We start from the raw sequence: 19,206 nt of genomic DNA, 5'->3' as shown, positions 1-19,206 counted from the left end.
CGATCTACTATGTGATCATAAAAACTTTCTTCACTCAGACCTAGAGGTCTCTTTGGACAAATATCTAAATGACGTTTTAAGGGATGTTCCTTGACTAGTATCTATGATTAGCTTCTTATTACAATAAAGGCAACGACCTCAGGGATTTCCATCTGGTTCTACTCCTACCGGTATAAACTATTTCCAAACATAAGACTTTAATGGTTTATTAGAATTAAATATCATATCACTCACTTGACTAAGCTGCGTTTCACTTGCTCCTTCAGCTTCAGCCTCAGCCTCAGCCTCAATATTCATTTCCATGTACTTATTCTGCGCATTTAAACCTGCCATTGTTTCTAGTGACTGAGAATCCATCCTGAATCAAATATGCCATAAAGCTACATCAAACATGTAACCATATCAAATATGTCACAAAACCAGAAGATAATTGAAACCAGTCACGACAAAATGGTTTTATTCATGTGTATCCTAATACAAAGATGAACAACACTAATTAAAATTCGCTTTGATAAAACAATTTGATTTGTTTTGATAAAAATAGTTTTGATAAAATCGTTTACGTAGTGGAAGACTTATTCTAAGACTAAAATAAATCAAAAAGCCTATATCCTAGATGAAACGAGAAGCAACTCACACCAAAACTACTTTCTCGATTTAAAAGCTAAAACCTTACAAAAAAAAAAAGAAGCTAAAAACTTCATTTTGATTTTTGGGTTTTAATTTGAGTTGGGAAAAAAACTTAATCTGAAATACGCAAAACTTAAGGACTATGGTTGATTTGTTGTTTGGTTCATTTCTGTTACAGCAATTTTGTTTCTTTGATGTTTAAGTATTGATGTCTCACATGCATAGGTTAGTCAGTCAGTGATATTAGTTGAAATGAACAGAGGAGGAAGACCAGATCGAGTGAATATTTCTGATCTATTGCAGAGAGACGATTACATAGCTTATATAAGCTGATAGAGGATCCTAAGACATAAATACAATGATATGATATCTGCTAGCATTTAATATATATATATATACGATATGATTTCCCTAAACATGTGGGATATGATTATACACAATATTCCATTACTCCCCTTCAAGTTGCGAATGGAGGTTGCGAATGCCCAACTTGCAACGGAAAGTTTCAAATTGTGGGCCGCCTAGTGGTTTGGTGAAGATATATGCAAGTTGGTGATGTGTATCAACATGAACTGGACTAATAACACCTAACTGGATCTTTTCCCAGACAAAATAACTGTCATTTTCGATGTGCTTTGTGCGTTCATGAAACACATGATTTGTAGCAATGTAGATAGCCGATTAACTATCACACAAAACGTGCATAGGTTGAGGGTGTACAATGCCAAGATCTGTTAGAACACGTTTCACCCAGAGTAACTCTTTAGTGAGATGTACCATGGCCCGATACTCTGCTTCAGCAGAGGAAAGACTAACCGTGTCCTGCTTCTTCGTTTTCCAGGAAACGGGTGAAGCTCCTAGTTGAACAATGTAACCGGTGACAGAGCGACGAGTGAGAGGACAACTGGAATAATCTGAATCACACCATCCTGTGACCTGAAAGTTTGTCCGTGCCTTTAACAGAATCCCTCGACCAACCGTACCTTTGAGATACTTGACCACGCGGAGAGCTGCTTGCCAATGATCCTCGCGAGGATTTTGCATAAACTGAGAGAGGATATGAACAGAGAACACCAAATCAGGTCGTGTTGCAGCAAGGTAGATCAAACGTCCAATGAGCCGCTGATACTGTGCAGGTTGTGAAAGCAATGGCGACTTGGAAAGAGCCAATTTATGATTCTGTTCAAGCGGGAAATCAGCGGGTTTGGACCCAAGTAAACCAGCTTCGACAACAATTTCAAGAGCATACTTCCTCTGACTTAGATAAAAACCTGTGCTTCCCCTAGATACTTCAATGCCCAAGAAATATTTAAGGGGTCCCAAATCTTTCATCTTAAAAAAGGTTGCCAAATAATCTTTGAAAAGTTGCAGCGCTCCGGATGAATTACTTGCCACAATCATGTCATCGACATATATGAGAATATTGATCTGGATGCCGCCTTTGTCGAATGTAAACAAAGAATAGTCAGATAAGGATTGAACGAAACCATATTCACGAAGAGAAGTGGTTAGTTTTGCAAACCAACACCTAGGGGCTTGTTTGAGACCGTACAAGGATTTCCGCAATCTACAAACCTTCTTTTCATCAGCAACATGAAAACCGGGTAGAGGTTTCATATATACCTCTTCTTCAAGATCACCATGGAGGAAGGCATTGTGCACATCCATTTGGTGAACAATCCAGTTTCGACCAGCAGCAACCTCGAGAAATAAACGAACTGTCTCCATTTTTGCAACGGGGGGCAAACGTATCTCCATAATCAATACCTAGCCTTATACCGCTCGATGGTGCCATCGGTGTGATGCTTGATTTTATATACCCACTTCGAACAAATTGCTCGTTTTCCTGGAGGAAAGTCAACAATGGTACAAGTCTTGTTCTCCTCCAAAGCTTGGACCTCTGTACCCATTGCTTTCCTCCAGACTTGTTTCTGAACAGCTTGCTTAAAACTGTGAGGTTCAACAGCCGCTGTAACAGCAACCAAATACGCCCAATGTGTTTCCGAAAATCGAGTGTCGCCAACATAATGATGAATGGGGTATAGACATGTACCTTTCGTCGGTTGTAAAAAATGTGTTTGAGCATAATTGGTGACGTAATCATTCAAAGCCACAAGCTGAGAGCGAGTTTGTTCACTGCGACGAAGAGGTATGGGGGCCGGAGATGTGGGTTCATTGATTGCGGCCGGTTCCGGAGAGGGTGAATCTGTATCGGAACTCGCCGGAGATGAGTCCCCGAGGTTGGGGGAGGTCGGAGATGAATCCTCGATGTCAGAGGGAGCAACAGAGGTCAAAGGTGAGTCGTTAAGTGGCGGAGAAGACATAACCGATGAAGAAGAGGTAGATGGACCTGAATTATGTTGTGGGCATGTGGTGTAAGCCCAATATCATCAACAGGTAATGGACCTGGTGCAACAGAAGCCCACAATTCATCGCCTTCTTCTTCTAATCGAGGAGACGATAATGTTGGCGAAACCTCTGCGAAAGGATAAATATCCTCATAGAATTTCACATCGCGAGAAGTAAAAAACTCATTTGTCTGAAGATCATATAAACGTCAGGCCTTTTTTCCATATGGGTAGCCGACGAAAACGCACTTGCGACTTCTTGCTGCAAACTTATCACCTTTGTGTGTGTGAGCATAAGCATAGCAGAGACTACCAAAAATTCGTAAGTGACCATAATCAGGAACCGTATTGTGAATGCGTTCATACGGTGTCACACCGTTCAAAACGGAACTAGGAGTTCGATTTATTAAGTATGTGGCTGTTAAGACGCACTCACCCCAATAGGTAGAGAAGCTTGGAAGTGAAGAGCTCGGGCAACATTGAGAATGTGGCGGTGTTTCCGTTCCACACGACTATTCTGCTGTGGTGTCGCGACACAAGAGGTTTCGTGTATAATGCCTTGAGACCGGAAATAAGCGGACATAGCCACAAATTCAGTACCATTGTCGCTACGGACGCGTTGTACACGTTTGTGAAACTGACGTTCAGCCATGGAGAGAAGATGTTTGAAATTTGCAGCTGTCTCAGTTTTGTCAACTTGGAGATACAACCAAACACTTCTAGAGTAATCGTCAACTATGGTAAGAAAATAGCGAGCGCCAGAGTGAGATGGTGTTTTGTAAGGACCCCAAAGATCGATATGAAACAACTCAAAAATAGAAGTTGTTTTATTACTGCCTAGTGGAAAAACAGATCTTGTATGCTTAGCGCGGAGACAAACATCGCACGCCTTATTGGAAAGTTCAGAAACAACAGAAACATCAAGGTTTGAAAGAGAACCAACTATCCTAGCAGAAGGATGACCCATCCCCTTATGCCACAAATCATAAGACTTCTCCTCCCTAGGTAACACCGATGCAGCTAACTCCAATCTGCAGAAACGGAACGTACCAGCATCACGCTTCCCCGCACCAATCAACGTCCTCGAAACGTGGTCCTGGATAACAAGGAATTTTTCAGCCAGTTGAACCACACAACCATTTTCATCCATCAGTTGACCAAGTGATATCAGATTAGAATGAAAACCAGCAACATAAAAAACAGATTTCAAAACTAAGTTGTCACCCAAAACGACGATGCCTTCTTTAACAGATATACGTTCACGACCATCAGCTAAAATAACCAAAACAGGTTGCTTCATTTCCCTCATATTAGTAAGAATACTTAAATTTCCAGTAAGATGATGAGAGGCCCTTGTGTCGAGTATCCACGATGGAGAAGAGAACTTACCGGAGAGTTTTTCAGTACTTGAACTAGCACCACCGTTGAGAAGAGTCATGAATGTTCGCCATTAAGTGTCACTGAGACCAGTCACCGAATCTTTGTCTTTATCAGTGATCACATGATTCGCAGTTTGGATGAGTGGAGTGGGAGTGACATGTACAGCATTAGCATAGGATAGACCGCTACGACCACGTCCTTGACCACCCAAAGGAGACACACCACGACCTCGACCAGAAGACGTACGAGACCGAGGATGGTCACCCCACCACTCAGGATAACCAATCACACCATAGCAACTCTCTGAAGCATGACCAGGACGGTTGCAATGTTTACAAAACAGATTTTTGTCTTTGTCATCCCGACGAAAGCATGGTTTGGTCTGAGCAGCAAACGCCGTAATTTCTTGTTGATCATCACGGTTGAGAGTGCCATTTCGCACGAGGTCTTCCTCTTGGCGAACAATATTATACACCTCCTCCATCGGTTGTAGTGGAACCCAAGAGATCAAACTAGACCGGACGGTGCGAAACGAGGTATCATCAAAACCAAAAAGGAATTGGTGAACCTTGTCGTCTTCACGATCTTTCTCTTGAACCTCTCCAAGATTGCACTCACACTTACCGCACTTACAAACACGAAGAGGACGGTAGGTAGCCATACTATCCCAAATGCGATTCAGCTTGCCAAAATATGGTTCAATGGCGAGACCTCTCTGTTTGCAACTTGCCAACTCTGCTTTGATTTGTTGAAGCTTAGGACCATTGATGACAGAAAACCGCTTCTTGAGATGATCCCACAGATCTTTCGCAACATCCCGGTGAGAGATATTCGAACGTAACACTGGATCAATGGACATCTTGATCCATGATACAAGAAGCGCCTGAATCGTCCACCAGTCTTCGAGATCTGACGATCCTTCATTCGGTCGAGCAATGGTACCATCAAGGAAACCAAACTTCTTTCGAGACAACAACGCTGTCTTCATGCCACAATCCCACTCGTCATAGTTCGTACCCAGGAGCAAGGGGTGGGAAATCACCGCACCAGGGTTGTCAGCAGCTGTCAAATCGTATGGAGAGATCGTGCGGCAAACCTCCGTAACAGCTGGGGTCGAGTTTGGTCGGGTTGGGGTCATTTGTTCTTCAGACATCAGAGAACAGAAAAACAATCGGGAAAAAATGCGTTTAAAAATGTGTTTCAGGCTTTGATATCATGAAATGAACAGAGGAGGAAGACCAAATCGAGTGAATATTCTGATCTATTGTAGAGAGACGATTACATAGCTTATATAAACTGATAGAGGATCTTAAAACATAAATACAATGATATGATATCTACTAACATTTAATATATATATATACGATATGATTTCTCTAAACATGTGAGATATGTTTATACACAATATCCCATTATGAGTTTTCACATATATATTTTCTTGACATCATTATCTCCCAAATTAGTGGCATCTAATACACCTTTATCCCAACCTGTTTATAATACATTCCTCAAATTTCACTTTCATAATTTGTAATCTAGTAGTTTGCATGTTGTTGGAGAAGAAAAGTGTATATTTTACATGTTTTAATTGGAATATAATATAATTTAAGGTAAAAGAGAAATATACAAAAAATAAACTTAGAAACAGAGAAATAAGATTTATTATACACACATTATCCGTGTGTGATAACTGATAATGCTCTATTATACTAATACTAAACAAGTTGTGTATCTAATCATATTCTTTATGTTTCAGATTAACTGTCCTTTAAAACTTCATACTGAGGAAAAAAAAATTTATATTTTTGTTGTATTCACATATATTTATATTTTACTTGTTAACTATATAATTGTTTATTATTCAATTTATTAAAACAATCAGAATAAACCGAATTTTTTATCAAGTATATACGAATTAATACTATTTATTTAACAAACTTTACTCTAACGAAAGAAATATAAAATTATGTGATCTTTTAGAAAAAAAATTAAAATATGTCTATGAATGAAGGCAAGATCACTAATCATGAATGAAATTAAAATTAGTATCGTTTGGATGGAAAAAAAAAATTATGAATGAAGACAGCTAAATTATGAAGACAAAAGAAATTATGAATGAAGACAAGAACACTAATCATGTGTTATTGTTTGGTACTAGACTACACATATTTAATAGGATTAGTTAATAGAGCTGTACTTATCTAATCTGGAAAACCACGTCATCTGAGATTTATTGAAAAGACGACACATCTCGCCGTTTTATCTTCTTCCTTCAGCTCAGAAAACATTCAAGTCTTTTTACATTTTAGTGTTCAATATAAGAGAGACGCCGTGCTGTTTTGTCAAACATAGTTGACATAAAAATCATAGTATTGTTTTTGATTTTGTTAATTTTTTTCTAATTTTGTTATAAATACTAACTTACTAATAATCAAACGCACATAAAATAAAAACATAAATCAACAATTAACACAAAGAATATACGTAATTCTTAGAGTTTTAAAATGTTGCTCGATTGTTGGAAAAAAGATTAACATAGCCTGGATTTTAAAAGGTTAAGAGTAAGTCAGAGTAAAATCAAGAATAAGATAAGGACTCAAATTCAATTTCAACTTAATAAGGGTATCTATATTAACATTTTTGAAGTACATTTTGTATTATGCCTTTTTAGTTTTGTTTATTTAAAATCTATATTAACATTTTTGAAGTACATTTTGTGTTATGCCCTTTTAGTTTTACTTATTTAAAATTTTATTTACAACATTAACCTCCAAAAAGTTCCCAAAAATAACATTATTTCAGATTTTGTTTCCTTAATATTTTACATACCATTCCAACTAAAAAATACAGCAAAATAAATATGAAAACATAAACTATGATATATTTAACCACACTTTCTATTATGCATTAAAGATATTCTATCTATGAATCATTTGCAAACAAATAAAACAACAATTTGATTCCTATTTTGTTTTTCAAAACCTGTGAGCTTTGATTCTTAACGTAAGAAGAACTTCGATTCACATTTATTTAAATATTATAATTAATATATATAAACTTAATAAAATTTTAAAATATTACAAATATGTAAAATTAGTTTTTAAAAAATACTATATGATATGGTTATATAGTAGATGTGTTATAAAGAGAATATGTTGGAATTAATAAAATATCTTTAAATTTATGCTAACACGGGTTAAATCCTCATTTTATTATTTGTCAACAATATTAATATTAAAATATCTGACATAGAAAAGTTAAGTTGATTTAACTAAGATTGTGTAAAACAATTAAATCATTAGGAAAAACATGACTTAACATAGCTTATAAATGACCTACTATGTATTTAGATCCCTTATTTTCTGTTATAATAATTAACAATCAAAATAGAATCTCAAACACTAAACAAAACAAACTAAATATAACAAACAAATGATAATGAAGTATATTGCAGGGTTAAAAAATTAATATAAACAATTAGTTAGAGCCTTCTCTAAAAATATTAAGGCCACAAGCTCATGTTTTTGGTGGGGCCAATTATACATTAATATTAAGAAAAAGACTTGAAAAACACAAAAAATACTATAAAAGATTTGAAACATTGACCTTTAGTACTAATATCTTAACTTTTTATCAGTAGAACTAATGAAGTTTTTAGGAAAAAGGGTCGAATATTCACTATCTTATTTGGAGACCACAAACATGTGTTTCACCTGCCTGTATCAAAGACTGACTCTGCATTTAGCCGCACAAACGGTCGGGAAATTTAGTTATTCCTCTATGCAAATCATCCAATATTTAACAAATAAATACAATATAAATATAAATAATAATAAAAATTATGTGCACGCAGTTAAAATCTAGTTCTTTTCAAAGATAGTCACAAGAAAACAAACTCAAGTATCAACCCAACATGTGTATTTTGTGCATCTTAGTCATCAACAATATACAAAAGAAGCTGATCTGATTGATTATATTACTAAGAAGATTCTTCATTTTCCAATAATAACACCATAATCATTATAGTATCAAAAAAAAGAAATGTAATGTTTATTGTTTCCTTTTGCTAATCATATTTAATGTAATAATGAATAAAAACCACAAATTTCTCTCTTAAAATGTTAACAGCCACAAGGAGAAAGAAAGCGCCATTTCTGCTTCTTCTTACTTCGATCCTTGCGAGAAAGAGAGAGAGATAAAAAGTTTCTTTCTTTTCCCCACGTTTCACGTCCCACCTCTTACTTCTTCAAGCCCTACAAGTTTCGACTTCTGATCAAACCAAAAAAAAAACAAAAAAATCGAATTTTTCCGGTTTAGTGTTTCCCGGCGAGATGGCTAACGACGGGACTGACCCATTACTTCAATACATGATGAGTCCGAAAATGAAAAGACCGCCGCAGCTTCTGTTTCCATTACCTGAAGACAACGAAGTCGCGATTCCGATGCCGATGACACCGTCGGAGTTCAAAGACCGTTTAATCTTCGGACCCTTGTCACGTTCCCCGCGTGATTCGTCTTCTCAATTCATCGATTCCATCTCTCAGAAACAACCCTCACCGTCTTCTTCTTCCGCCGCCGTTAACCCTTTCACCGATTCCACAACCCTAGAGCCTCTCCTCCCACCATCAACATCACCACCACAACCGGAGCCATGGGTTTCCGATGGATACTCGAATCATTCCCACGGTGGCCACCCACTTCACCGTTCCAAAACCGCACCAGCGATGGCTGTAATCAACGATGTGCATCACCCAATTCGTCAGAAAGATCTCACTGAGGCGTCACGATCTGTTGTAAGACAAGCTTTTGCTCTTCTCGTTGTGTATCTCTCCTTAGGTGTGCTTATCTATTGGCTCAATCGTGATCATTACGTTGTGAATCAAACCCATCCTGTAGTTGATGGGTTGTACTTTTGTATCGTTACAATGTGCACGATTGGTTATGGTGACATCACTCCGAATAGTGTGGTTACTAAGCTGTTCTCTATCATGTTTGTGCTTGTTGGGTTTGGTTTCATTGATATATTGCTTAGTGGGATGGTCTCTTATGTTCTTGACCTTCAAGAGAGCTATATGTTAAACTCTGCTCAGCGGAGAGACGAGCCAGAGAAGAGGAGGTCTTATATAATCGATGTTAAGAAAGGGAGGATGAGGATTAGGTTGAAAGTGGCTTTAGCATTAGGTGTTGTGGTTTTATGCATTGCTGTTGGTGTTGGGATTATGCATTTCATTGAGAACATTGGGTGGTTGGATTCGTTTTATCTGTCAGTTATGTCGGTTACTACTGTTGGATATGGAGATAGGGCCTTTAAGACATTGCCCGGTAGGCTTTTCGCTGCGATATGGCTACTTGTGTCTACATTAGCTGTGGCTCGGGCTTTTTTGTACTTGGCTGAGGCGAGAGTGGATAAGAGGAATAGGGAACGGGCTAAGAAAGTGCTTTGTGAGACAATGTCTGTCTCTCAGTTTTTTGCTGCAGATATTGATAACAATGGCTGTGTGAGGTATTTGACTCATTTCCCTATCCGTTTTATGTGCTCTGACACACTCCTTTAAGGTTTTGTGAATCTTAAACTGATCTCCGAATTTATGATGTGATCCTTAGTTTTTTGAACAAATATAACCATTTGTGACATCTTCTTAGGGTTTATGCATTTCTTAGTCTTTGGTGTTAGTCTTTTTCCATTTTCGTTTGCGTAGAGTATCTTGGGAAACACCAAAAACATTATATGCTCATTAGTTCATTAGATTCCGACTTTAATGCATCTTCTGCACTTTTTGCTTGAATCTTTTCATGCAAGAACATAGTTTAAGTTATTATGCTGAGTTGAAGATCTGTGAATATGTGATGTCAAAGCATTGTTCTTTTGTCATTGTGATCACCTAGAGATTATGATGTTTTCAGTTTTATCTAAAGGAGACTTCGTCACATTGTTTTTGATACATGTAAATGCTTTGCTTGCAAGCTTAACTCTGAGATATCTTCTGCTTGTTTTTGTGTGTTTGCCAGTAAAGCAGAGTACGTGATATACAAACTGAAGGAGATGGAGAAGATAACCGATAAGGACATAATTCCAATATCCAAACAGTTTGACAAACTCGACCGATGCAGCAATGGAAAGATTACTCTTGTAGATCTCTTGGATAGTAGCAGTGGCGATTGATAGCTCTGCAACCTTTTTTGTTATATAGCTTAGTTTACAAATGCAAATTTACAAACTGATCAATGATGCTGAGGATAAGGAGTCCAGTCTCTGGTTTATTTAAACCGTTTTGGACCGATCTTGTCTGTGGTCTTGTCTTGCATAATTTTGGTTAAGCAGGAATCACCATTTCACAACCAAAAGTTAACATCTCCTTTCACTCAAGATCATGAGGATGAATCTTGGGTTTTCGTTAACCGGTTTGATATGTTGCCAAATGGTTGTCATCGGTTTACTTTGGTACGATGGCAGTTATGTTTTCTCATCTGTATCAGAGATTTATATGGGAACCCATGTAATTTTTGCAGATATGAATATGATAGTTAGGAACTTAGGATCAAAAGTTATATGGGTTCAGTGTATATACAAATTTGGGTTGATTATGTTTGATCCAAGTTTGTTTGGTCCAATATGGAAATAAACAGTAACATTCTACCTAGAAATAAAAATTTCGAATCCTTTTCTCAACAACTTTTTAAAAGAGTTTCTGTTATATTATTAGGTTTTTTCAAAATATTTCTATGCAGATAATTTGCATTGTGGCCAAAATGTAATTGATCATAATATCATGTAGTAACTCAACATCTTCATGATAACAAGCAATGAAAAATATATATATTTTTTTCATATTACAAATGGATGTTTAATGTATTTTTTATACTTTATAATTCTATATATACACATAATTTATATATATATATATACATATATATATTTAAACTTATCAGCTCTAACAACTCAAATTTCAGAAAGAAGATGTGTGTGAAAGAACAGAAAATACAAGAGATTCCTTTATATTCATGTGTAGTTTATACTTTATATATAATAACAAAATAATAATGTCACACATGACAAACCTAACAACAAACCTGCCCCAACTATTCTATTTTAAAAGCTAAAGTCAACAATTTCATTCTCTTTTCTTTTTATTTTTCTTTACGGTTTTAAATTCAACTTATATTTTCTTTTTATAAAAAATAGTTACAGTAATATGTTTACTAGAAAGTAGAAATCATATCTTTACATGTTAGGGCACATATCCCGAAAATAGGTCAGACTTTTCAACTGCAGACAGATACAGTTATATGTCAGTGTGTATAGCTAATGCTTTTTATATCATACAAGTTACAAATACAAAGAGGTCCGCGGTCTAGCTTAAGGTAATTAAGAAGTTAATTTAAATGTGAGTCTATCTAATATTCAAGTTAAGCTTTATATATCTATATGATAACTTAAACAATTAGGCACCAATTACGGCGTTCAGCTTGTGCCTAAATTAAACTATAAATGTTGTTTTATTGACATCTTCTACTTAGTATACATTTATGTGGTTAGGTACAAGAAGTGGATAGATACTACCATTATGGCAATTGCTATTATTTGTAATAGAAGATTGAATATATTTGACTTCGAAGGTTGAAATTTATTTGTGTTTAGAGAGATTAGTATTGTACTACGTACTACTACTTATGGAATCCGATAATATATAGTTGCGGTTTTACTTCTTTTTTTTTTTCGAATTTTAAAGCATATGTATACGTACGATTAGATGTTTTTTGGTCAAATGAGAGAATAGTTATAATGTCTCTTTTCTGTTCGAAGAAAATTATTCGCTCCTTTTACTTCGACAAAAGATTACTACCATAGATTGTTTATCGACTTTCTAGAAAACGTTTTTCATCATACTTTGTTTTGACCAAAAAGCGTTAAAAACATGGAAACTATGATTTAACTTTTTTCATCGAACAAAATCATTTATACACCTAAGCCATATAGTCTTTTGATTCATCATTTTTATAAGTAACTGTATATCATAGACTGACTAATCTATCCGCATGTACTTGTAATTTTCGGAAATTGATACTTGATCGAGATATATATGAGAATTATAGATTTATCTAAAATCTTAGGTGTATGTAACACAAAAAAAAAAAGAAACGAAAAAAATAGTAAGATTTTGTGCAGGAAGGTAATTTACGTAAAGAGAACGAGTTTTAAACCCTTCGCCTACCTAACAAATGGATTGTGGGCGAAATCACTAGACCATGAAACTTAGTAAAATTTTAGTGATTAAAACGAATGCATCCTGGATATGTTCTTTTGGACATATTTTAGCCATAGATTTTTTTATACTAAGCATTTCACTTTGACCACATTTAAAGTTGATGTATGTCCCCTTCTCATTTGTCATGTCGGTTAGGCATTATATATATGTCTCCTTTTTTTTTTTTACTCATAGAGTATATGTTCTTATCAATTTCCACAAACTGATGAAAGCGATTACTAGCTACATGAAAGAAAGCATAAGGTTCAATCCATAATTTCCCCACAATTATCGCAAAATAAAAATTGTACGAATAATATTAATTTCTGACTGAATATAAAGTGATGAACACAATGTTTCGTAATTTATGCAACAATTTAGTTTGACCATCTTTTCCTCAATAAAAATATATTTTTATAAATCTAGATGCTCTTTTTTTAACTTGCCAACAGAAAAGGTCTAATGTGAAAAGAAATCGTTATACATAGCGTAAACATGATCTCATTTACCCGTCAGCATAAGTAACCCATCCACTCCACATATCTACGTCACTCGAAAAAAATCCCATATACTATGTTTACTATTTTCCTTTGAATATTATACTAATTTCTATATAATTTGTTTTTTTTATAGCATTAAAAATTTTCAATATCAAGAGAATCGTATATATATATATATATATATTTTAAATACGCAAAAATATGTAGGGTCTAAATTATTGCCTCTTGACTATGAATTATTGAATTGAATATTAAGGTTCGTGAAGCAGTAATTGAAAGAAAGAAGAAGAGAAGAAGAGAAGGCAGTCTCTCTAGCACGTGCCAAGTCATCATGTGTCGGCTACGGTCAAATGACGGTGCCATTATTTCCACGTGGCAGCCTAATACTCCCAAAACCCAATTTTTATTTTTATTTTCATAACTTGTAGTTTTGTTCTGTTTGAATCTTTGACTGCCTCTTACTTCGTTCTTCACACCAAGCCAAACGGCGGGTGGCGGACTGTTTCCGGTTTCCGGTCACTTTATAGTCTTCTCGCTGACTAAGACTCCTTCAATTACGACGCCTTTTCTCTACGCGCCGCTTAGTCGCAGCGCGTGTTTCTTTATTCCGTCCACTGTGTCACGTGTAGAGTGGTGGAAAGTGAAAACATATCGAAAGTGAGAAGAGAAATTACTTTTCATGTCTTTGCTTTTTGGCCCCGTAAATAAAGGAAGTAAACTCATAGAACCCCCAAAATTTACCCACGTTTATCAAAATGTGGAAAAAATAAAAAGTAATAGTTTTGGGAGATTTAAAGATGATGATACGCAAGACTTCAAGAAATATATATATTTGGTATGTAGTAGGACTTGCAATTAAATAAATTTTGGAAGAAAGCATTATATATATATATATATATATATATGTATTTAGAAAATACAGAAGCTAATTAAGTATGTTTCCTCACTAGAAGCCAGTTTTGCAGCTCTATTTTTGTCAACTTAGCTTTATGTAAAGTTCTTATTGCCGGAAACAAAAAAAAAAGTCATTCAAAAGGCATTACATGATCTCATACATAAAAATTAATATCCACTTCTATATCTTTTTTTTGTTGAATATATATATACTAGATTAAGATCCGTGCTAGAGCACATGTTGAAATTCATTTTATTTACATTGTAATTTTTTTATAAAATATAATTTATGTGATTATTTTTAAAAGTTTTTTTGGATAAAATATTATGTAATAAAATCATATGCTAAATATAATGACTTGAAACTTGAAAAAGACACTTATTTTGTAAGTTTTATATTGTTAATGATTCTAGATAAGTATATGTGCTATAACACTGGTTAAATTTTTATTTTATACAAAATTTTGTATATTTTCTATTTTAAAATAAAATTTTAATATGTTGTATTAGTTTATGTACGTGAAGTTATTTCAACAGTGTAAATTCTACCTCATGACTTGAATGTCATTATAAGACATAATATATTGTTATACTTTTTGTTTTAGTATAGTTGGTTTTTTAAAAAAATTTCATATTATAGTGACATATTATTGCTATAACAAACCAATTTAGAGTGTTTATAGTTTCTAAATTTAATATCAAGTTTCAATATTTTAAAAATATTTCAAAATAAATTATTTAAAGTTTATTATACTATATAAAATTATAAAATTCAACAAAAAGTATGAAATTGAATTTAAATATTCAAATTTTGACCCGTTACTCAGTAAAAATTTTAATTCAATAGATATTATTTTTAAAGAATAATATTAATAAAAATTGAATATTTTATAGATTGAATCATTTATATTTGTTTTTAAAAATTCAACGTATGGTATATCCGAAAATAAAACTATTTTTTAATTATAATAAATAATATGAGAATTTATTTGTTTCACAAAATAGACTCATATATAAAAATGAGAGGTGAAGTATTATAATAATTAACAAATTAATATGTTAAGTTAGATATCAAAGGGTTTTATTTGATGAATAATTTAATAAAGAAAATTAATATGGTAAGTTATATGATATCAAATGATTTTTTTGAATATTTTCTTTAAGATTTTTGTAAACAATAAATCCAGACTATACAAATAATATAAAACTTAATTTATAATCTATTTGCAACTAACTTATTAAAATTATATAGTATACAAAACAATGTCGTGTACTTCCGTTTTATTATATATAAGATCATAACTTGCTTAAAGAGAGTTCACATTAAACTTAATAACACATTTTGACTGATAAATAATAATAAATGACCTTTTTGTTTGTTTTGTTTTCTACATATGGATTCAAAATTCTACTGATAAACGTGAGGAAAAAATTGATAAATGAAAAATGAAATCTTTTAAAAGGCGAATCGTAAAATTAATCTGCATAGAGAAAAAAGTTATACAATTTAAAACTGAAATTGGTTAAAAACAAAGTTCATAGAGAAAAACGAAAGTAGCAACACGAGTATGAATTCACACACGTACCATTGAATTATATCCCATTATACTTTTTACATAATTTACTTATTTCCAAACCAACTAGCCCCAAAACCAAAACCATAATAATATATATATATATATATATATATATATTGTCATAATAATATTCTTCTCTCTCTACCTTTTTTGAGTTTCAAAATGCATAAATACGAGAAAGGGAGACGAAGACCCAATTAATGTCCAAGCACCAATCTAGACCTCTTCAGGGAAAAAAAACCTAAAAACCTAATCCCCAAACCTAAAAAGGCTTCTCTCCTCTCTTCTTCTTTGTCTTCTCTTTGTTGTTTTTTTGCTTTTGTTTCTCTCTTCATTGTTGTTCTTCACCATGTCTAATGAAACCAGAGATCTCTACAACTACCAATACCCTCCATCGTTTTCCTTGCACGAAATGATGAATCTGCCTACTTCAAATCCATCTTCTTATGGAAACACCATCGCATCGCAAAACGGCTTCGATCCATCTTCTTACTCCTTCACCGATTGCCTCCAAAGTACTCTAGGAGCGTATGAATCTCTACTTCACAAAACTTTTGGTCAATCTCCCTCTTCGTCAGAGGTTTTCAACTCTTCCATCGATCAAGAATCCAACCGCGATGTTACTAATAATGACGTAATCAATGGTGGTGCATGCACCGAGACTACAACTAGGGTATCTGCATCCTCTTCCTCTAGTGAGGCTGATCATCCCGGTGAAGATTCCGGTAAGAGCGGGAGGAAACGAGAGTTAGTCGGAGATGAAGAAGATCAAAGTTCCAAAAAAGTGTAAGCCATAACTATATATAGAGGATTTATTGATGGAATAATATATGGAATAACAATTTATTCTAGCATGTGTATACTAATTTTATGGTGCGTATATGATTTCAGTGGGAAAACAAAAAAGAACGAGGTGAAGAAACAAAGAGAGCCACGAGTCTCGTTTATGACTAAAAGTGAAGTTGATCATCTTGAAGATGGTTATAGATGGAGAAAATACGGCCAAAAGGCTGTTAAAAATAGCCCTTATCCAAGGTAATTACTTATTTCCTTTTTTTTTCTTATTTTCTTTGCATTTGCGTTGCTAAGTCTTGTTCTTAGTTTGACCGTAAAAAAGTGTTACAAAAATGCGGACCATTATAGTGTAACTGATATTAGCCAATGCAATCCAAAATATATAGGAGTTACTATAGATGTACAACGCAAAGGTGCAACGTGAAGAAACGAGTGGAGAGATCGTTTCAAGATCCAACGGTTGTGATTACAACTTACGAGGGTCAACACAACCACCCGATTCCCACTAATCTCCGAGGAAATTCTGCCGCTGCTGCTATGTTCTCCGCAGACGGCCTCATGACTCCGAGAAGCTTTGCACATGATATGTTTCGGACGGCGGCTTATACTAACGGCGGTGCTGCGGCGGCTGCCTTGGATTATGGATATGGACAAAGTGGTTATGGTAGTGTGAATGCAAACCCTAGTTCTCATCAAGAGTATAATCATAATGGGGGTGATCAATATGAGCTGTTGAGGGAGATCTTTCCTTCAGTTTTCTTCAAGCAAGAGCCTTGATGGATCATTGTTATAACAACATATATACACTCATATATACTACTTATATATATATATTGAGAGAGAACAAAACTTATATATATGTATAACTTAAGATCTTATTTTGTCTCTCTTGTTTGCATGTAGATATCTTTTCATGAGAGCTAGAATGAGACGGAGATTGGGTTTGGATTATATTTGATGATGTTGGATACATTTTTCGCTTCGACTTTGTAATATAATATTTTCCATTTTTGGGTAGTTTTACTTAGTGAACATTATGAATCTATGATATTATGTTGTGTAATGTGTACTGTCATCATATGTCGAAGGGACAAAGACATAACTCTAGCTAGGATTCTAGGATATTTCCTCCCAAATGTTGATTATATACATATGGTTTTTGGCAAACTTAATTTTTAAATTACTAGTTCAAATGGTAAACTTATTATTTAAAATTTTGGTTGTTCATTGTGAACATTCACTAATTCTCACAATTTTTGAATATTCAGATACTTTTTGAAAATATCAACCAGCTCATATAAGATGAAGAATATATAATTGAGATTTCAATATAAGGGCGTCGTCGATATTAAAATTTGAAGTTGTGGACGACGAATATCTATGAGTGTGAACAAGTGAAGTAAAAAAACAAACCAAGTTGAGTTCTCCTTAAGCTTGTGTCCTAAGAGAAATGGACCCAAATACAGATTTGACTACCTTCTGCTTTTCTATCTTATCCACACACACATGGAAACATGTATAGTCTGTGGACCAGTAATATTACCCCTACCATCAAAACTGAAGACAATGTTTAAATTCCATTAGCGAGAAATTTTAAATAAGAACACAAAATAATAATAATAAAAACGTTATTTTGAATAAATACCAAATCTCAAATTTGTAAAAGAGAATGATGCGAAGAAAGAACCTTAGAGAAAAATATCTCTTTAGTAACCTTTTGATTGATGAACTAGAACTAGTTTATTGTTGATATCATATTTTGAAGAAAAAAAAATCCAAATATTTATCCACCAATAGCAAATTCCTACTAAAAGTGTTGATGTAAACAGTAATTAAACTGTATTGTAGAATCCGAGAGGAGATTCCACAATGCACAGAGAATTCTATCTCCTCTCGGATTCTACAATACAGTTTAATTACTGTTTATCATAAATGTATTTTATGATAAAAACAATACCAAATTTCTGAAAAAAGTAATAGAGTAGTAGTAGTATTATTTTGGAGCGCATTTATGTCATATACCAAGGTCACTGAATTTAGCTGAAAACATGAGATGTAATGATTCATGAGAGAGCATCATAGATCATGTGGCTTTCTGAATTCCAACATGCGTGCTCCAATGTAATTACAAAAATCTTTATAGAGAAAATAGTTCCATCATAGATATATAGATCATGTAACTTTCATTTTCCTATTTGAAAACAATATTAAATTTTAAAATTCAACTGATATGTCCAATCTCGAATCTATTCATGATCAATTATCATAATCATTTTGTATTAAATCACTTCCAACATACAGTAGTATTTAAGTGTTGTGAGTTGTGACACATTCACAGTTCTCACTCGCAAAATTTGCATTGGAGTATTTTTTTAAACAAGAAAAGAGAACTTGAAACTTCTATCAATAATTCTAAGACCATGTACATCAGCGTATTTTGCTTCCATCCCACATAATTAAAATGTTAAATTTAAATCAAAATGAATGAATTATGAATGGGACGTATCTACAAACGGGACGTATTTTCGTCCGTCCTTCACAACACGTGGCGGTGTTTAAAAAATCTCATCTTTTTTTCTTTTTCTTTTTCTGTTCTTAAGTTGAAAGAAGAAGCGTAGCGTTTGTCTCGGGTGTCAGAAAAGGCAAATCGGAGACGATGAGCGAAACCGAAGCAACCGGCGTTACCGAAGATTCGGCTCTAGCGATCGCGAATGAAACCGTTTCTGCTGCGATTGAGCATAAAGCGATCGGAGTTGTTGATTCGGTGGGGGAAGCCATGGAAGAAGCGGAGAAATGGGTGGGTGATCTCAACCAGGCGGTGAAGGAATCGACGGAT

At 34.3% G+C, this 19,206-nt stretch overlaps 3 protein-coding genes across 3 annotated transcripts; 2 read left to right on the top strand and 1 right to left on the bottom strand.

Moving 5' to 3' along the window:
- Positions 1–4,428: 4,428 nt before the first annotated feature.
- LOC147933906 (uncharacterized) lies at positions 4,429–5,496 on the bottom strand. Its single transcript, XM_087472379.1, has one exon. It carries the CDS (start codon positions 5,494–5,496, stop codon positions 4,429–4,431), a length of 1,068 nt encoding a protein of 355 aa, XP_087328505.1.
- A 2,917-nt stretch (positions 5,497–8,413) lies between these two features.
- Positions 8,414–10,903, top strand: LOC104723266 (two-pore potassium channel 3). Its single transcript, XM_010441594.3, has 2 exons — positions 8,414–9,861; positions 10,368–10,903. The coding sequence occupies exons 1-2, from the start codon at positions 8,690–8,692 to the stop codon at positions 10,519–10,521; spliced, it is 1,326 nt and encodes a 441-aa protein (XP_010439896.2). The 5' UTR covers positions 8,414–8,689; the 3' UTR covers positions 10,522–10,903.
- A 4,666-nt stretch (positions 10,904–15,569) lies between these two features.
- Positions 15,570–17,537, top strand: LOC104723265 (WRKY transcription factor 28). The gene is made up of 3 exons (XM_010441592.3): positions 15,570–16,361; positions 16,467–16,610; positions 16,757–17,537. Exons 1-3 carry the CDS (start codon positions 15,925–15,927, stop codon positions 17,145–17,147), a joined length of 972 nt encoding a protein of 323 aa, XP_010439894.1. The 5' UTR covers positions 15,570–15,924; the 3' UTR covers positions 17,148–17,537.
- The last annotated feature ends 1,669 nt before the right edge of the window (positions 17,538–19,206 follow it).

This window comes from Camelina sativa, chromosome 11 (genome assembly GCF_030686135.1).
Source record: "Camelina sativa cultivar CO46 ecotype springtype chromosome 11, ASM3068613v1".
Taxonomy (NCBI): domain Eukaryota; kingdom Viridiplantae; phylum Streptophyta; class Magnoliopsida; order Brassicales; family Brassicaceae; genus Camelina; species Camelina sativa.
This window is presented reverse-complemented; position numbering and strand designations above follow the sequence as displayed.

What these genes read in the sequence shown, in the direction of transcription:
- LOC104723265 (XM_010441592.3), top strand. Translation starts at nt 15,925, where the DNA reads ATGTCTAATGAAACCAGAGATCTCTACAACTACCAATACCCTCCATCG. An exon ending in GATCAAAGTTCCAAAAAAGT is followed by an intron (nt 16,362 to 16,466) that starts GTAAGCCATAAC and finishes ATATGATTTCAG; the next exon opens with TGGGAAAACAAAAAAGAACG. An exon ending in AAAAATAGCCCTTATCCAAG is followed by an intron (nt 16,611 to 16,756) that starts GTAATTACTTAT and finishes CAAAATATATAG; the next exon opens with GAGTTACTATAGATGTACAA.
- LOC147933906 (XM_087472379.1), bottom strand. Translation starts at nt 5,496, where the DNA reads ATGACCCCAACCCGACCAAACTCGACCCCAGCTGTTACGGAGGTTTGC.
- LOC104723266 (XM_010441594.3), top strand. Translation starts at nt 8,690, where the DNA reads ATGGCTAACGACGGGACTGACCCATTACTTCAATACATGATGAGTCCG. An exon ending in GATAACAATGGCTGTGTGAG is followed by an intron (nt 9,862 to 10,367) that starts GTATTTGACTCA and finishes TGTGTTTGCCAG; the next exon opens with TAAAGCAGAGTACGTGATAT.